Consider the following 15,930-nt stretch of genomic DNA (forward strand, 5'->3'; position numbering starts at 1 on the left):
ATAGTCTTCAAGAAACCGAACAACTCGGTAAATTCAAATTAGCTGTCGAATGCAAAATACATTGCTCCAACATTTACCGAGATGATTATCTAGCCCTCAGCCGTTCAAATTTCGGCAAAGTTTTACCGAAATTCGGCGAAACAAAGTAAACGTGTAAATTCGGATGCAACTCCAGATTGAAAACTATACCACATACGAGCAAAATCACCGGCATTTGGTACATTTCATTTTAAAACGTGCAAAATGTCTTCACTGAGGTCTTTTTTAAGCGATTTGTTTCGCAGGTTTTTTACGTGGATTTTCGAAGATACGCGGTTTTTTTTACGTGGATTTCCGAACACGTTTTTACGCAGATTTCCAAAGTTACGCGGATTTTCGAAGGTTTGTTTATGCGGATTTTTGAAGTTACGCGGATTTCCGAACAAACGCGATTTTTTACGCAGATTTCCGAAGTTACGCGGTTTGTATCGCGGCTTTTTTACGCGGTTATTTTACGTAGATTTCCGAAGAAACACAGGTTTTTTTTTTACGCAGATTTCCAAAATTACTCGGATTTCCAAAGAAATGCGTTGTTTTACGAAGATTTCCGAAGTTACGTGGTTTTTTTACGCGGATTTTCGTAGTTATGTAGTTTGTTTCGCGGCTCTTTCACGCGGTTTTTTTACGTGGATTTCCGAAGAAACGCGGTTTTTTACGAACATTTCCGAAGTAACGTAGTTTGTTTCGCGGCTTTTTTACGCGTGTTTTTTACGTGGATTTCCGAAGAAACACGGGTTTTTTTACGCAAATTTTCAAAGTTACGGGGTTTTTTATGCGGATTTTCGAAGTAATGCGTATTTCCGAAGAAACGCGATTTTTTACGCAGATTTCCGAAGTTACGCGGTTTGTTTCGCGGCTTTTTTACGCGGTTATTTTACGTAGATTTCCGAAGAAAAACAGGTTTTTTTCACGCAGATTTCCATAATTACTCGGATTTCCAAAGAAATGCGTTTTTTTACGAAGATTTCCGAAGTTACGCGGTTTTTTTACGTGGATTTCCGAAGAAACGCGGCTTTTTACGAACATTTCCGAAGTTACGTTGTTTGTTTCGCGGCTTTTTTACGCGTGTTTTTTACGTGGATTTCCGAAGAAACACGGGTTTTCAAATTTTCAAAGTTACGGGGTTTTTTATGCGGATTTTCGAAGTAATGCGGATTTCCGAAGAAACGCGTTTTTTACGCAGATTTCCGAAGTTACGTGGTTTTTTTACGCAGATTTCCAAAGTTACGCGGATTTTCGAAGATTTGTTTATGCGGATTTTTGAAGTTACGCGGATTTCCGAACAAACGCGATTTTTTACGCAGATTTCCGAAGTTACGCGGTTTGTTTCGCGGCTTTTTTACGCGGTTATTTTACGTAGACTTCCGAAGAAACACAGGTTTTTTTCACGCAGATTTCCAAAATTACTCGGATTTCCAAAGAAATGCGTTTTTTTTACGAAGACGTGTTTTTTTACGCGGATTTTCGTAGTTATGTAGTTTGTTTCGCGGCTTTTTCACGCGATTTTTTTCCGTGGATTTCCGAAGAAACGCGGTTTTTTACGAACATTTCCGAAGTTACGTAGTTTGTTTCGCGGCTTTTTTACGCGTTAGTTTCACGTGGATTTCCGAAGAAACACGGTTTTTTTTCACGCAGATTTTCAAAGTTACGCGGTTTTTTATGCGGATTTTCGAAGTAATGCGGATTTCCCAAGAAACGCGTTTTTTTACGCAGATTTCCGAAGTTACGTGGTTTTTTTTACGCGGATTTTCGTAGTTGCGCAGTTTTTTATGCGGATTTTCGAAGTTACGCGGTTTTTTTACGCAGATTTTCGAAGTTACGCGGATTTTCGAAGCTATCCGGTTTTCTTGTTTTGTCTTAGAAATACATGAAACGTCGAGATCAGTTCTTATCCCGAAATTTTCCGATATCGGTAAAAATGTTCAATTGCCATTTTCCACGATAGTTTGAAGAATCGCTATAACAGATTGATTTCGGAAATAATCAAGCGAATACTTCGAAAAAAAAAATCTGTTTTCGCCGAAATTTCAGTTGGATGTCATTTTATTGTGATTTTGTGGTATCTTCCTAAACAAGCTGCTGACATGTTGCTGTTGCATGGTTTTTCTAGACTTGTCAAAGTCGCAGATTTTCGTCAAAATTCACGGACTTTTAAAATCTGCGCGTTTCACCGATTCCATGCATCAGCTAACGAGTTAACAGACTTTTTCAACTCTGTCTAGACAATAGAAATTCTGAGATCTCAGAAAGTAACAATTCAACTGACGTCACACGGAAATCTTCGCTGCGCCGGACTGTCCTGCGAAGTGCAGGTTAGTGCTGCAGCGATAATATTCACAGACAAATTCAGTGAATTGTTATGCCAAACTTCGGCAAACAAAAAGTTGTGCCTCACCTAAATATCTGAAGATGTTTTTAAACTAATCTAGGGAAAACAGCGTTTGGATTACTGAACAATCAGAAACTCGAAATCAGCCGTCGAAACAATCGTCTTTTTAGAAATTGCTAATAAATTTGTAATCTATTTCAGTATAAGAACAAAATCCGCATCTGTTTCCCGGGATAGATTGGCAGGAATTAGGGTCGAAGAGGTATGCTTGAGCCGGATAAATGCTTAAAAAAAGCCATCTATTGATGTATCGTTGACCGTTCTTCCCACTGTCACTTGTTATGGACTTTTTTTTATGACTCTACATTAGCCAAATCCCTTGGGCTGAGTTAATCCCTTCTGAAGGGCCCAACGAAGAGAAAGGGGAAAAAACCTTCGCATCTAGGGAGAAAGTACAATGAATGACTCATGCTTCCACGCTGCCGAATATCATTGACAGTCGAATCGTACGTAATTTTACGCATAACTGAACTTACGCTACCTACTTTTCGAAACCCTCGTGCCCTTCGAGCAGCCGATCGCCGTGTTTGCCAGAATTATGCTACTTGAAGTCACCTCTGAAAAATTGTGTATGCAGACTGAGCTCCAACAGGAAATGCTAGCGGACTCTACACGGGCTATAGGCGATAGACGTCATGACACACAAAAGTTGATAGGCCACACATTCGTTCCCACTTTACCTCTATTGTTGTTTCAAAAGTCGAATTGCTACTGCTGCCTGTACGCGATCAAGAAGCAGCACGCCCGATGACGGTTGATTGTTTGCCTGTTTTTCCGTTGATTCTTTCAGACATATGACTCACTCATTCCGCGTTCAATTTGTTTGGACGCTTTTGACAACTGTGGAGAAAGAAAAGATCAAATAAACACCCTCGCATCTTTGCGGCTATTAAAGTCATTGAGTATATGGGTTCCCTCCCCCCACATCTGCTGGTAGTAGAGAATCTAGACTGCGCAATTCACATTGGCTCTGCTTTGTTAATTAGTTGCGTGTATCGTCAGTGCTGCCAGCCATGCTGAATCATTAATCAATTTCCGGTTCAGTTCTGTGAAACCGTTGAGTAAGCTCTCTAATTGCACAACGGATAAAAACGAAGCGGAAAGCTAGACAATGCAAAACCCTTCTCTTCCTCCATCAGCGCAGATTTCAGATCTCTCGACGGATAGGGTAAATGTTATCCCTTCCCTTCCCGCCTCTATCGCCCTTCAATCACTATGACAGCAGGATCAAAATTAAAAACTAATCACGGCTGTTTGCTGCTATGTGGGATGGAAACATGGCCAGAAATTTGATCCGTCGTCGTCGAAAAACGTTCGCAGGATGAAGGGAGTCACAGCCAAAAAAAAAAAGATCCTGATTGAAATCAAATGCTTTTTAGTACAGTCTCTCTCTAGTAAACTGATATATATTACACATCCGCTGGTAATAAGGGATGAAAGAAAAAAACGGACGAAGAGGATGTCCTGGCGAGATGAATCATCCCCGTTGTGATGAATCATCTCTGGTTGTCATTCGGAGCCGAGAAGACAAGTATCAGTCATATCACGTGCCACACGCGTAGTAATGCGCACTGTTTATGACACTGCCCAAACAAATTAAAAACAATCTTTCCCATGGTTGGTTTCAGTGCTGGGGTGCTGGGGAACTCGTCATTTTAGTATGCCATTCTTGACCGCGCACCGTACCGGGCGCGCAGTGACATCATCATTGACTGTGGCCATTCGCATTGTTGAACCATTAATCATTACTCGGTTTGGCCGGAACTTGGATTAAGAATCAAATATTGACGGTTTCGGTGTTCATTTCAAGAGAGGAAACAAAATCGAATCGATAAACCACCACCACCACAACAAGTTCTAGAGAGCGACCTTCAGTCTCACGCGACTCTGGATTGCAAAGAAAACAACAAGAAACTATTATCGTAGTGATGGCATTCCGAGGGAAGAAGACGAAAAAAAATAAAAACCACTAGCTAGCAAATGCCAAAAATGTGTTCGAGCGATGAATCATACGACTTTATACGATTCGCTGTGCACGGGACTGCCCTCGATTTAGTTTGCCGTTTTCATTGTCATTGGTGATGTTTACAGCAAGCCACGAGTGTGATGCTTGTCTGCATGTACATATTCTTTATCAAATATATAAATTCGATATTTAATTCAATTTCTTTTGGATAGAGTAAAATCGACCAACTCAAACTAACTAAACTCAAATCACAAGAAGTGGTAAAAAATTTAGGCATTCAGACGAGTATGGGTACAACTACCCTATGACTCATCTAGATTTATAATTTTGTCAAAACGATTTTCATGCACCGATGCAAGCATTTAAGGTAAAATGGTTTCTGTAGAATTATGGCGACGGTGACAAATAATCTGACGTAAAATCGGTGTCTTTGTCTGAAATAACAACGCTGTTTTTACGTTTCGTCTTCGACTGTTCAGTGTTTAACACTGCTAATCAAATCTATCTGGTTACCTGTCGTACCAGAATTTTTGATTGCAACTTTTTTGTATTTACTGTACATAATCTATGAATCCAAAGTCGCTAAACTATGAAGAGAAAGAGAACGTATATTTCGCTAAACAGGGCTATTTGAACCTGAAAAAAATAACTTAAATTGGTCAGATTTCACTTATAGTGATTCTAAGTTTTCTACTTTGAAAAAAGGTCGAACTCGAGTAGAAAAGTGATTTTCATTTATTATGCTTTCATTTATTATGCTATAAACACATAGCCAAACAGACATGATATACGATCTAAGACAAGTCCTGACAACTAGTGGGGTGGTTTTGTTCCGGTTTTATGTCATAATGTGTCCCAAGTGTCGAGACGTGGAAGAATAATTTTTCCAAACAATTTTCTGATGCAGGACAACACTGCAATGGGTCTGTATGAGCTGTGATTGGAAGCCTGGTTTCCCCGGCTTTTGAATGGCGATAACTCAGGTGGAACAATATGTTGCTCAAGAAACTTGTTGAACAATTCCAACAAACGTCTTTTTGTGAGGTCGCGCTGATTCTTCACCAAGTTGAATTTAATTCTGTCCAACCCAGGAGCGTTATTGTTTCAAGACAAGAGTGCTATAGAAAATTCTATCATTGAAAAGTGGCTATCAAGGGAACCATTATTTGGGATAGACTCCCGAATAATGCTTTGCGTAGGAACAGAATCTAGGCAAACTTTCCTAGCAAAGTCAAATACCCATCGGTTCGAGTATTCCTCACTCTCATTTTCTTACGTTACGATTCCTCATTCGTCTGGCCGTGTTCCAAAGAGTGCTCATTGAGATTTCTCTAGACAAACCTTCGACCAAATGTCTCCAATAGCTGCATTTCTTCGTCCGAAGTATGCTCCTTGTACTTGGTGTTTAAAGTCAAGAACTTTTCAAAACTCTGAGGAGTTCCTCCTCCTCGTTTTAAAAACGTCTTGCAAGCATTTTGTTTTGCGTTTTTAGCAACTGAGCATTCTTTGTCCCACCAAGGGTTTGGAGACCTTCTGTTAGTCGTCGGACTACTAAAATTATTAAAATTGTAAAAATTATTAAAACTATAAACTTATCAAAATTGTTAAAATTATTAAAATTTAAATTAAAATTTATTGAAGTTATTAAAATTATAAAAATTACAAAATCTTAAAAATTATAAAAATTACAAAAATATGTAAATTATAAAAATTATAAACAATATAAGAATTATGAAAATAATAAAAATTATGAAAATTATAAAAATTATGATGATTATAAGTTATAAAATCTATAAAAATACTAAAAATTATAAAAAAATATGAAAATAATAAAACAATTGAAATTATTAAATTTATAAAATTTAAAAAATTATAAAACTGTTATACCACGATTTCTCCTTAGTCTCAAAAAACGCCTTAGTATTAGCGATGACCATTTAATGCAACTCTCCTTTCCGGAAGCTTTTTTTTTTTAATTCGAAACAAGAAAAAATAGTCGCTAGAAGCTAAATCTGGCGAATATGGTGGATGCGGTAGCAATTCGAATTTCAATTCATGGAATTTAACCATCGTAATGGTCGACTTGTGACATGGTGCATTTGATGAGCTATGAGAAAACGCGGCATCACCTCTTCAAAAAAAAATCTGTCGCCATCTATCTGTCAAACCGCCGTGTTAAATGGTGACCAGGTCGATCAAAATGATCATCGAATTTACACGAATTCAAGCAAAATTGAAACGAAAACTTGGCTTTTATGAAATTATTATTCTTGTCTCGAAATTTCTGAAAGTTTACAAAAATACTGAAAAAAACGCTAGAAAGGCTGAAATTCAAAAATGTTAAACAGTGACTTGGAATTTTATAAACAACATGCAATCTAAAGCGGCCCTTACACGATCATTAAAAGAGTCATTACCAAAAAGTTATGTCATTTTTAATGAACGTGTAAGGGTAATAATAATGAATTCTCCATACAAATTTGGAATGTCATTAATTAGTAATCATTAAAAATTCTAACCCTCGTGTGATGACCCTTTTAGAAAGAGTAACGTTTTAATTACTCAAATTTCGCTTCTCAGACTTAAAGATTGAATCTTTAATTGAAAGTAGAAGATCACTCATGATCATTAAAGAATCCAACTGTGAGAGCCCTGTCTGTTTGGCTGTGATAAAATCGTCAACCCTCAGTTCGCCATTTTATCACTATTTAACACCTTCCAGGGTAGTTTGATTGGCAGAAGGTTCGAAAATTCGAGTCATAGTTTGCTTCGATTGTTACAGCATTTTAAAACACCCCGATAAACAAAGGCTTGTCGCTAAGCAACGATCTAAAAGCACGATCGGAATTAGAAAATCGGAGCTAAAAATAATCCTTTCTCGGTTATTCATAGATTGGTCATACAGATAAGATAAATAAAATGAGCCAGCGGCCGTTTCCCGTGCTATCGCGCCTGAAGTCATCAACGTCAAAATCGAAAATTATCGACAGTGCTTCAATTTATAACGGTTTTTTTTTTCGTTTTCTTTTTTCCTTTGCAGAAGATGCCCGCAAAAAGGGTTCCACCGTGCTGCTGCACTGTCAGGCCGGTATCAGCCGCAGTGCCACGATTGCCATAGCCTATGTCATGCGGTACAAGGCCATCTCCCTGCTGGAGGCGTATCAGATTGTGAAGCTGGCCCGACCGATCATCTCACCCAATCTGAACTTCATGGGACAGCTGCTGGAGCTGGAACAAGCCTTGATCGCCGACGGGAAATTGGAACCGCCACCTCCTTCACCGATAGTGCCGCCTAGTCAACCACCATTTTTTCTTATCAATAACTGCAGTAAGTTTATCCCGCACGATGAAGAAATGGACGCCGATGATCATGAAGATCATGATGATGATAGTAAAAACAATAACCGGGATAGCGGTTGTAGCACTGCCAGCAGCAGTAGCACCAGCTCCACCAGAAGTAGCATCAGCCACGTCAGCAATGGCCGATGTCCACCACGATTGACACTGAAACTTCCGACATCGCCGCCATCGTCTCCGTCGTCACTGTCGTCACCTTCCTCGTTATCATCCTCATCTTCAACGCCCTCGCCCACGCAAACATTAGCACCTGTTCCTGCCACGCCCGTCAGCACCATCGCTCCCAGCTCATTTCCATCCTGCAGCAGTTCCGGTGTACGATCTGTACCACCCAATTCCCGCTCATGATAAGTTAGTTAGAAGTAGACTTTTCGTCCCTCTATTATGTAATCTTAAATTTGTGTGATACAATATTTTTAATGTGAGAGCTAATTTATGGATTTTTATTGAAAAACAAAACTACTACAACAAACGATCTATGTACATAGTAGCCCGTAAGGTACCGGCTTTCCTCTGTTAAATGAAAAAAATGGCATTGAGATAATGTGTAGTGAGCTTTTTCGTGGAAAGAGAAATATATCTTTATATGACTTTTAAAGATGAATGAATCGCCCATATCATCGTTGTTTCGAAAACATGTTAGTTGAAGAGAAGAAGAATTTATACCTTTGGATGCATTTAGCGTCATCACAACAGCGACTGGTAGCAGCAATCACAATTCGTGAAAATCGCAACAATCGCAAAGAAAACTCACCACCGCCATATTTGTTTTTCTTCCTTCAAAAAAAAAGAAACGAACTAAAATACTATAAAGAAAGCAAATTCTAGTCTCATTTACTATTTAAGTTCTAGTTACTTTGCACTAAGTTTAAAATATCAAACAACAGTAGTTTTACAAAACGAGCTAAAATAAACTAAAACAACCGATTCGGATCTATGTATGAACGTATGAACGATTCTGTTTTTATTTTCCTGCCATTACAAAACAAAAGAAAAAACGAAAATCTTTCTTTCATTCGCTCTCACCGCTCTAACCGTAAATTTAAATCCCGATGATGGAATGGTTGCATTACAAATCGCAAAAAGGCTGTGTTAAAGTTGAACCGAACATTTCAACTATCTACCTGCACTGATGTAAATTGAGCAACTTCGTTGTAACTGTAATGAAAACAAGAACATATGCTGAATATTTAAACTAAACTAGCAAACAAACTCGTTCACATATCTTTTCGAAACCAGTTAAACGTTGATTTCCTAACTTGCAAATTTCTCGGAAAATTATTCCAGAACATATGCCGTATGCCTTTTGGTTTGATTGGAGATAGTTTTTGTTTATAATATGTGCAGTACAATTTTTGCACTTGCGAGTTGTTTCGTATTATTCATGTTTTTTTTTAACAGAAATCAGTTTAACAGTACAACAAGTACAATAAAAAAAGGCACAAGTTAAAAAATGCACCACTGTTGCTGTTGAAACAAGCAGCGCTTCTAAGTAAAATCTTAATTTTGTATGTTTGCGATAGATATCGAGAGTCAATTTGTATAAAGGAAGAACAAAATACAATAAAATTCATATTTATTGAGCAAAAAAAACCTAGAAACTTTATTATATCCTTAGTTAATGTTGAAATTATTTAATGTAGGTTTTGTGTAAAATATTATGCTGTATCATGAGGAAAGTCGACACTCAAAAATATAACGCAAAAATGTAAGAAAGCATGTTCTTTTATTTCCAAACAAAAACATGAACGAAAAAAATCCCATTTTATTAAGCGAAATCATTTTTTTTTCAAGTACATTCGACTGTACTTCTGAGGGTTTCCGGTCGCAACTCGAGATATTTACGATTAAGTTCTACCCATTCTTCCACTCCCATAGCACAGACTAACAGACATGACAGTATGAGTAAATTCTTATAAAAATCATTTTTCGTGATGCACTAGTTCCACCTATATTGTACTGCGCGAACTATTTACTATCGGTACACCCCTTATGTTACGTAAAAGTTTTTTTACTAGTTGGTTCCCCCTCGTTTGTCAACACCGATCAGCTGCTTGCAGGGTTGCCTGATTTCATCAAAATATTTGAAAATGCATCGTCACAATAAATTATTGGATTACGTTAATAATATATTTAACATTTTAAGCGATGTTGGAAGGTTATTTTACTCAAGATTGTTCATCTAGACTATTTTTGATTGTGTTGGTAATATTCACCCGAAATTAAGTGACGGCAGACCAGAAGCAAGTAAATATTGTAACAAAACGGGTTCGATTTTGTATTGCGTTGGAGGATGAGAAGTAACACAATTATGTATATAGTTTTGGCAATATGTATTAAATCTGTATCCTACATGAAATTCGCATGAACGTATACAAATCAATACATTACAGGTAAGTATGAATGGCAACTCTGTTGGTAAATGAATAAAATAAACACAGTCTAGATGACAGACAGGATGTTTTTGATAGGGTAACGTGGCGACATCATGACATATGCGTGTACTGTCCCAACTAAAGGAATATTCGAAATGACCGTTAAAATGATTGAAGAATCTAATTTGAGTGTCCTGTCTGTTAGTCTGTGCCCATAGTAAAGTAAGACGTATTCACGTCAAAAACAACTAATATTTCGCATAGAATCTCCACATAATTACAATCATAAAGCCTTCTTCTACTAGTTTACCAGTTCGAGTGATCAGCATTGATTTATGCCTGGACGATCAATGAATTAATGGTAGAATAGATCATGGAATACCTATAACGAAAATGTCCCGACTAGGCGCTTCGAAAATGTTTGCTAAATGACTGAGCTCTTATTGAGGCGATAAAGTATAACGTTTGGAGCATGACTCTTGTTCTTCTACTCCGTTTACAAATAAACTCGGTATTCCTCAGGGCAGTAACCTTGACCCTCTACTGTTTGTGCTGTTCTTCAACTATGCTACTTTACTATTTGACGATGGATGGAGATTGTGTTCATCTTTAGGAGCTTCTAGATATATTGATTGACTGGTTTCGAAGAAACTTTTTAATAATCAGTAATGTAAAATGTTATAACTTTCCATCGTAAACCCAATCCCATTGTATTCAACTATCAAATTGATAAACAAACGCTTGATAGAGTCGAACTAGTCAATGACTTCGGCGTTTTGTTGATTGCTAAATTTAATCAATACCGATCAACTTTTATTACCAAAGTAACGTTTTCATTGCTTAGCTCAGCTTAGTTGACCACCCGTGAGTTTCCCGTGATTGATCAGAAACCAGTTGAAATTGCATATTGAACCAAATGCATGATACTTTGGGAGTCGTAGATCATGCTCAACGTGCAACCTTAACTGACTTAGAACTTGGACTGATCAATAACTTAGATGGCCACGTCCATGCAGGTCAATATGGGATGGGGACGGAATGTTAGTTCAACAATTGTTGCTACTAGTGACCGAGAAATTCTCTGCATCACCACTTATTACTTATAATATTATCATGTGTTTATTTCTCTGGGTAACCGGCTACCGAGAATACGTTTCAATTTTATCGCGTTTTGTATTGATATGTGCTTCCTACTAAAATACGAAATTTCATCCGATACTCGTAAAACTCCGGAAAGCCGGCTATCGGGAGGTTTGCCATCAATTCATACATTTGATTAACTGTGTTGTTTTTTTTTTTTGTTATAGACAGCCGTAATACTGGCAAGATATCACTCGATCATCATCAATTGAACAATAACGCCATGCGCGATACGAAGTAATGTCGATATCTACTTTCTAACAAAACATTAAAATACCAAAATGGATTCTGCTCGCAGTCTAAACTATATTTACATCCGTTCTTGATAGGCGCGATCGCAAACAATATCTGCACTGTTATAAACAACACGCGATCATCTTAAACTTAGCGTTTAACGCGAAGGAAAACAGATCAAATGTTCCCCGAACAATCGACGGAGTTTAGCCTAGCCTGATTTTTGGTAGGGAGAAATATAACAAGATTGCAAATAAGAAAAAAATTCGCTAAGGAACGCTCACCAGTATCCTGTTTTTTCTATTCGCATTGCTGTAAACAACTCGAGATGACGCACCACTACCGAAAAAATAATATAAAATAAACACTTGCGATTGGGTTTCCGGAAAATCAATTTTTGATTTTCAGTTCAAATCACACACGCAGAGAAAAAAATTGTAAATATAACCAAATTTGGGTTTCTCGCAACGATTTTTTTGTTAAAATAGTGACAAAAGAAAATCTGGTTTGATATAGAAAACATTGCTGCTTGAAACTACAAAACATGATAATCAATTTTACTCAGTGGGTTAGTTTGTTTCAAGCGACATTTTGATAAAAACAACAAATATTTCTCGTGTGCGTTCTTGTCATTTTTTTGACAAACAATTTCACAGTGAATTCAATTTGAAACATTTATTATGAATGAACGAACTTTCGATAAAGTTAAGAAATGTTGCGCTTTAAATTAACAAACTTTTTAGTTGAAATAAATTACCTTAAATTTAGCTATTTTAACTAACGTGTTTGATTGTTGAAATCATACATTTTTGTTCGTTTTTAGGAATGAAAAGATTTCTTTCAAACTAATTTACAAGGTAATTTTTGATACAACTTTTATTTCGATTTATATTTGTTATAAAATTCCTGAAAAACAATTTTTTTTTCATCATGAATTTTTCAAAATATTCAGGAGTTTTGTCGATCAACGAACGAATTCACATACCATAATCAAGGTTTTTCGATTTTTATAACATCCAACGGTTAGGTGCTCCATCAGTCCAGTTTTTTGTGAAGAGAATGTACACTTGAATTGTTGAAAACCTTAAACGAGAATGAATAAGCAGATAAAATTTTACTTATGAAACGCGTACAAACTTTATCCGCGAGAAAGAATGCCCTGGTTTATTCGCGCGGGAAAAAAATTCTCTGGTTCACAAGAAATAAAACTATTACGGTTCATTTAAACGGTAAAGTTAGTTGTATCTTAACACAAATAAAATCATATATAAATCGAACCAATTTTTTTTCCTGTTTTGAAGATATAGCTGAGTTGAATCAACAAGGACATGGCTGATAACATTAACTCAACTTTGGTTGACATGTAATAAATAGTTAGTTCATTTCAACAATAAACTCAGACGAAACAAATATACTTTTCGTTTGGTTATACCAAAATTTTGATTCAAATTAAACAGAGATTATTTTTAATGTTGATGGGAGAAATTGGTTTGTAACAATCATGATCTAGCTTGAAATAAACAGAAATCAAGTTCGAAAATCTACTAATCGATTTGTTATTTTAAACATGCTCAATTTCTCTGCGTGCACGAGTTCCTTGTAAATTTTCACACATTCCATCTAAATCTGGGAACACCGACAATGATATGCAGATGGTGCTTCGATCGGTTGATGTCGTTTAGTTTGGGCGGTAAATTCACAGTTTTCGTCGCTTGATCATTTTTTAGTTTCGCTAATCAGCAACATTCAATAAATAACGCTTTTCACAGCTGCACTATCACTTAAAACAACTGTTTCGAACAATCACTTCACTATAAGTTGTTTTATTAACATTGTAATTAGACTTTTTCTAGAGCAACACTTAGGCACCGCATGTACTCCCAGTGATGCCAACTCTCCCGCGACAAGTCGGTTTCATTACGTTTAAAGTACAAACAACCTTTTTTCTTACATGCTAAATTTCGAAATAAGAGCTGACTCTCTATAGCTAACGAGCTTCAGTACGAAGCTCATCCCCGCATAGCGTTTTGGCTACCTGGGCAGCCATGGCCACCAGAAGGCTACCAAAATTGATTCAGTTACGGTTGTCAAATCCAATTTGACAAAACAAAGTCGCCTGTATCCAAGTTAACCGAGCGTTTTCATCTTCTCACCTTCGCTGAAAATGTCAAAGATATCAATGTGGAAAAATCCTGGTGGATACGGTTGTATCGTTTGAGTTGTATTCCTGGCAGCGGTGAGGCAGCCGGTCACCAGATTGTCTGCCAGCCATATTTTTCCAGCTGGCAGCGTTTAGTCAGCCGTCTGGCAGCCATGCGTATGCGGGTCATAACTTATCCTTTACAAATGCTATCACAAAATTCACACTTACAGTTTCGTTCCATCATACCAAATCAACAATCTTGATGCTACTAAGCTTACTTAAGTCAAATTTAAATAGTTCTACATTTGCTTCGCATTTGTTTTTACCTCACTGATACCCAAAGACGTGTACAAATTACCAACACATTCAAGAATGATAAATGATTATACCTGTATAATGATCATTGTTATGAACTTATGAATCACATTGTCAAAATATTCCTCGATATGTCAAAAATGTGAATATTACAGCTGAACAATTTCGCAATAATACAGGTATCTATTTCATATTGTTACTTTTTAACACGATCGGAAGATTGTATTATTTCCAGCCGTAAATTCGTACAGGAAACGGAACCTACAATATCTATGCTTTCGGTGATACAGTTTACAATTCGGAACTCATCGCTTTTACCGGCAGACTTCTTTCCGTTACGAAAAATCGGAGCAGGACTTATCATCAAAATTCTCGAGTTAAGTACATTTGTCACTTACAGACAACTCCGTTGTCACTCCGTTGAAGATGAGCAATTTGAACAAGAAAAATTCGCAAGCAGCATCTCGCCAAGGGCGATACTCTGATCACAGATTAACACCGCGAAAATTGTCATGGTTACTACGCCACTCCGTTGATGTCGCTGAACACATGGACCCAGATGGGTTTGTTCCGTTCGATATTCTGCAGCAGATCAGCGGTGCCGGTCTAGAGCAAATTCAGGAAGCAATTACTAAAGATAGCAAAGGTCGCTATGAGGTTCGCGATGACGAAGTGCGGGCCGTCAACGGTCACAGTGTTCACTTTTGTCAGAATTATGAAATTCTACCTCAACCACCGGAATATCTTTACCATGCCACAAACAATAAAGCCCTTCCGCTAATTATGGCCGGTGCGCTGAAAAAAATGGGACGACATTACATACATATGTACGAGAAGCCACCTCAGAAGACGTCGGTACGGTACAGAATTTTAAAAATAAAACCTCCGAGTGGGCATGTATTTTTTCGAACTAAAAATGGGTACATCCTGTGTCAAGACGATATACCAGCCGAATTCATAGAAGTTGTCAGCTAGTATAGGAAATCACTAGCTATCACATAGAGTAAAGAATCAATTCTACGCTGGTGTTGTTACTAACATAGGTACTGATTTCTGATAATGGACAAGCCAAGTGCCTTCGTTTTAATCAAAAGGTAATGTCATAAACTTTAAATTGTCAGTGATACGATTGTATTTTTGTTTTTTGCCATGCGGTGTCCAAAATACTAGTATAAACATGATCATAATGCCCAAACAAAAAGTCCGTTTACTCAATTCCGTTATTTTACTTGTTAGTTTGGGTAAGTAAGCATTACTCACGGCAGGGTACGAATATCAGATTGTATCAAAGTAGGCTAGTTTAAATTTATAAACTCAGCAAATTACTTGTCATTTTCGTTTAGGAAACCTGAATCGATTTTTTTTTCAAACAAGAAATTTCAACCAAACTGGCTTGGGTTTGCACTAAACAGCGGTGTTGTGATCGAGCCGGAAATACAAATCAGGGTTCAAACCTAACGATTTGACACTAATTACAGTGGAAACTGGGTTAGGTTCGGCACCAAGCGAAAATGACATTACTGAAAAATTGTCTTATTGCATTTTATTATTTTTTTTTTTTTGCAGAAGGAATGCAATCCTTGATTGAAACGAAGCTCCTGTTCACGTTATTATCCGCGAGGGAATTTTATCGTGTTGCTGCTGAAGTATTCAACATAACAGTTACTTTGATAACGGCTAGGAAGTTTGAAACAGGATCCATGCCCATGGAATAAACTACTTATTCTGCATTATAATGCTTTTACTAACTTTTCATTATTTATATAAAGCATATTTCAAAAAACAAAATTTATCTAGTTTTACTCAATTGTCTACTTTCAACGGGGAATCCTCGCTTCTCTATGACGAAAATTAACATCAATAACGTATAAAAACAAGCCACTTTCGCTACGACGAACGGCAACAGCGACGACAAATCAATTGACGATGTGGCGACTAGTGAATCATAATCCCCGCTGGTTGGTAAAGCGAC

The 15,930-nt window shown here is 37.2% G+C and overlaps 2 protein-coding genes across 5 annotated transcripts in view; both read left to right on the top strand.

Moving 5' to 3' along the window:
- Positions 1-9,467, top strand: part of LOC131436063 (dual specificity protein phosphatase 10-like) — a 52,086-nt gene extending 42,619 nt beyond the window's left edge. For both annotated transcript variants that reach the window (XM_058604525.1, XM_058604534.1), the window contains exon 4: positions 7,435-9,467. In XM_058604525.1, coding sequence (XP_058460508.1) covers positions 7,435-8,099 — 665 coding nt within the window. In that variant the 3' untranslated portion in view covers positions 8,100-9,467. The remainder of the gene's footprint in view (positions 1-7,434) is intronic.
- A 4,396-nt stretch (positions 9,468-13,863) lies between these two features.
- LOC131436077 (probable RNA 2'-phosphotransferase) lies at positions 13,864-15,746 on the top strand. Of its 3 annotated transcripts, none has more exons than XM_058604562.1 (3): positions 13,864-14,137; positions 14,194-15,052; positions 15,528-15,746. In XM_058604562.1, exon 2 carries the CDS (start codon positions 14,385-14,387, stop codon positions 14,931-14,933), a length of 549 nt encoding a protein of 182 aa, XP_058460545.1. In that variant the 5' UTR covers positions 13,864-14,137; positions 14,194-14,384; the 3' UTR covers positions 14,934-15,052; positions 15,528-15,746. The 3 variants fall into 3 exon arrangements, with proteins under 3 accessions (XP_058460545.1, XP_058460527.1, XP_058460535.1); XM_058604544.1 differs by having other exon boundaries at positions 13,865-14,137; positions 15,525-15,746; XM_058604552.1 differs by having other exon boundaries at positions 13,865-14,137; positions 14,210-15,052; positions 15,525-15,746.
- Positions 15,747-15,930: the final 184 nt, after the last annotated feature.

This window comes from Malaya genurostris, chromosome 1, assembly GCF_030247185.1.
Source record: "Malaya genurostris strain Urasoe2022 chromosome 1, Malgen_1.1, whole genome shotgun sequence".
Classification (NCBI taxonomy): domain Eukaryota; kingdom Metazoa; phylum Arthropoda; class Insecta; order Diptera; family Culicidae; genus Malaya; species Malaya genurostris.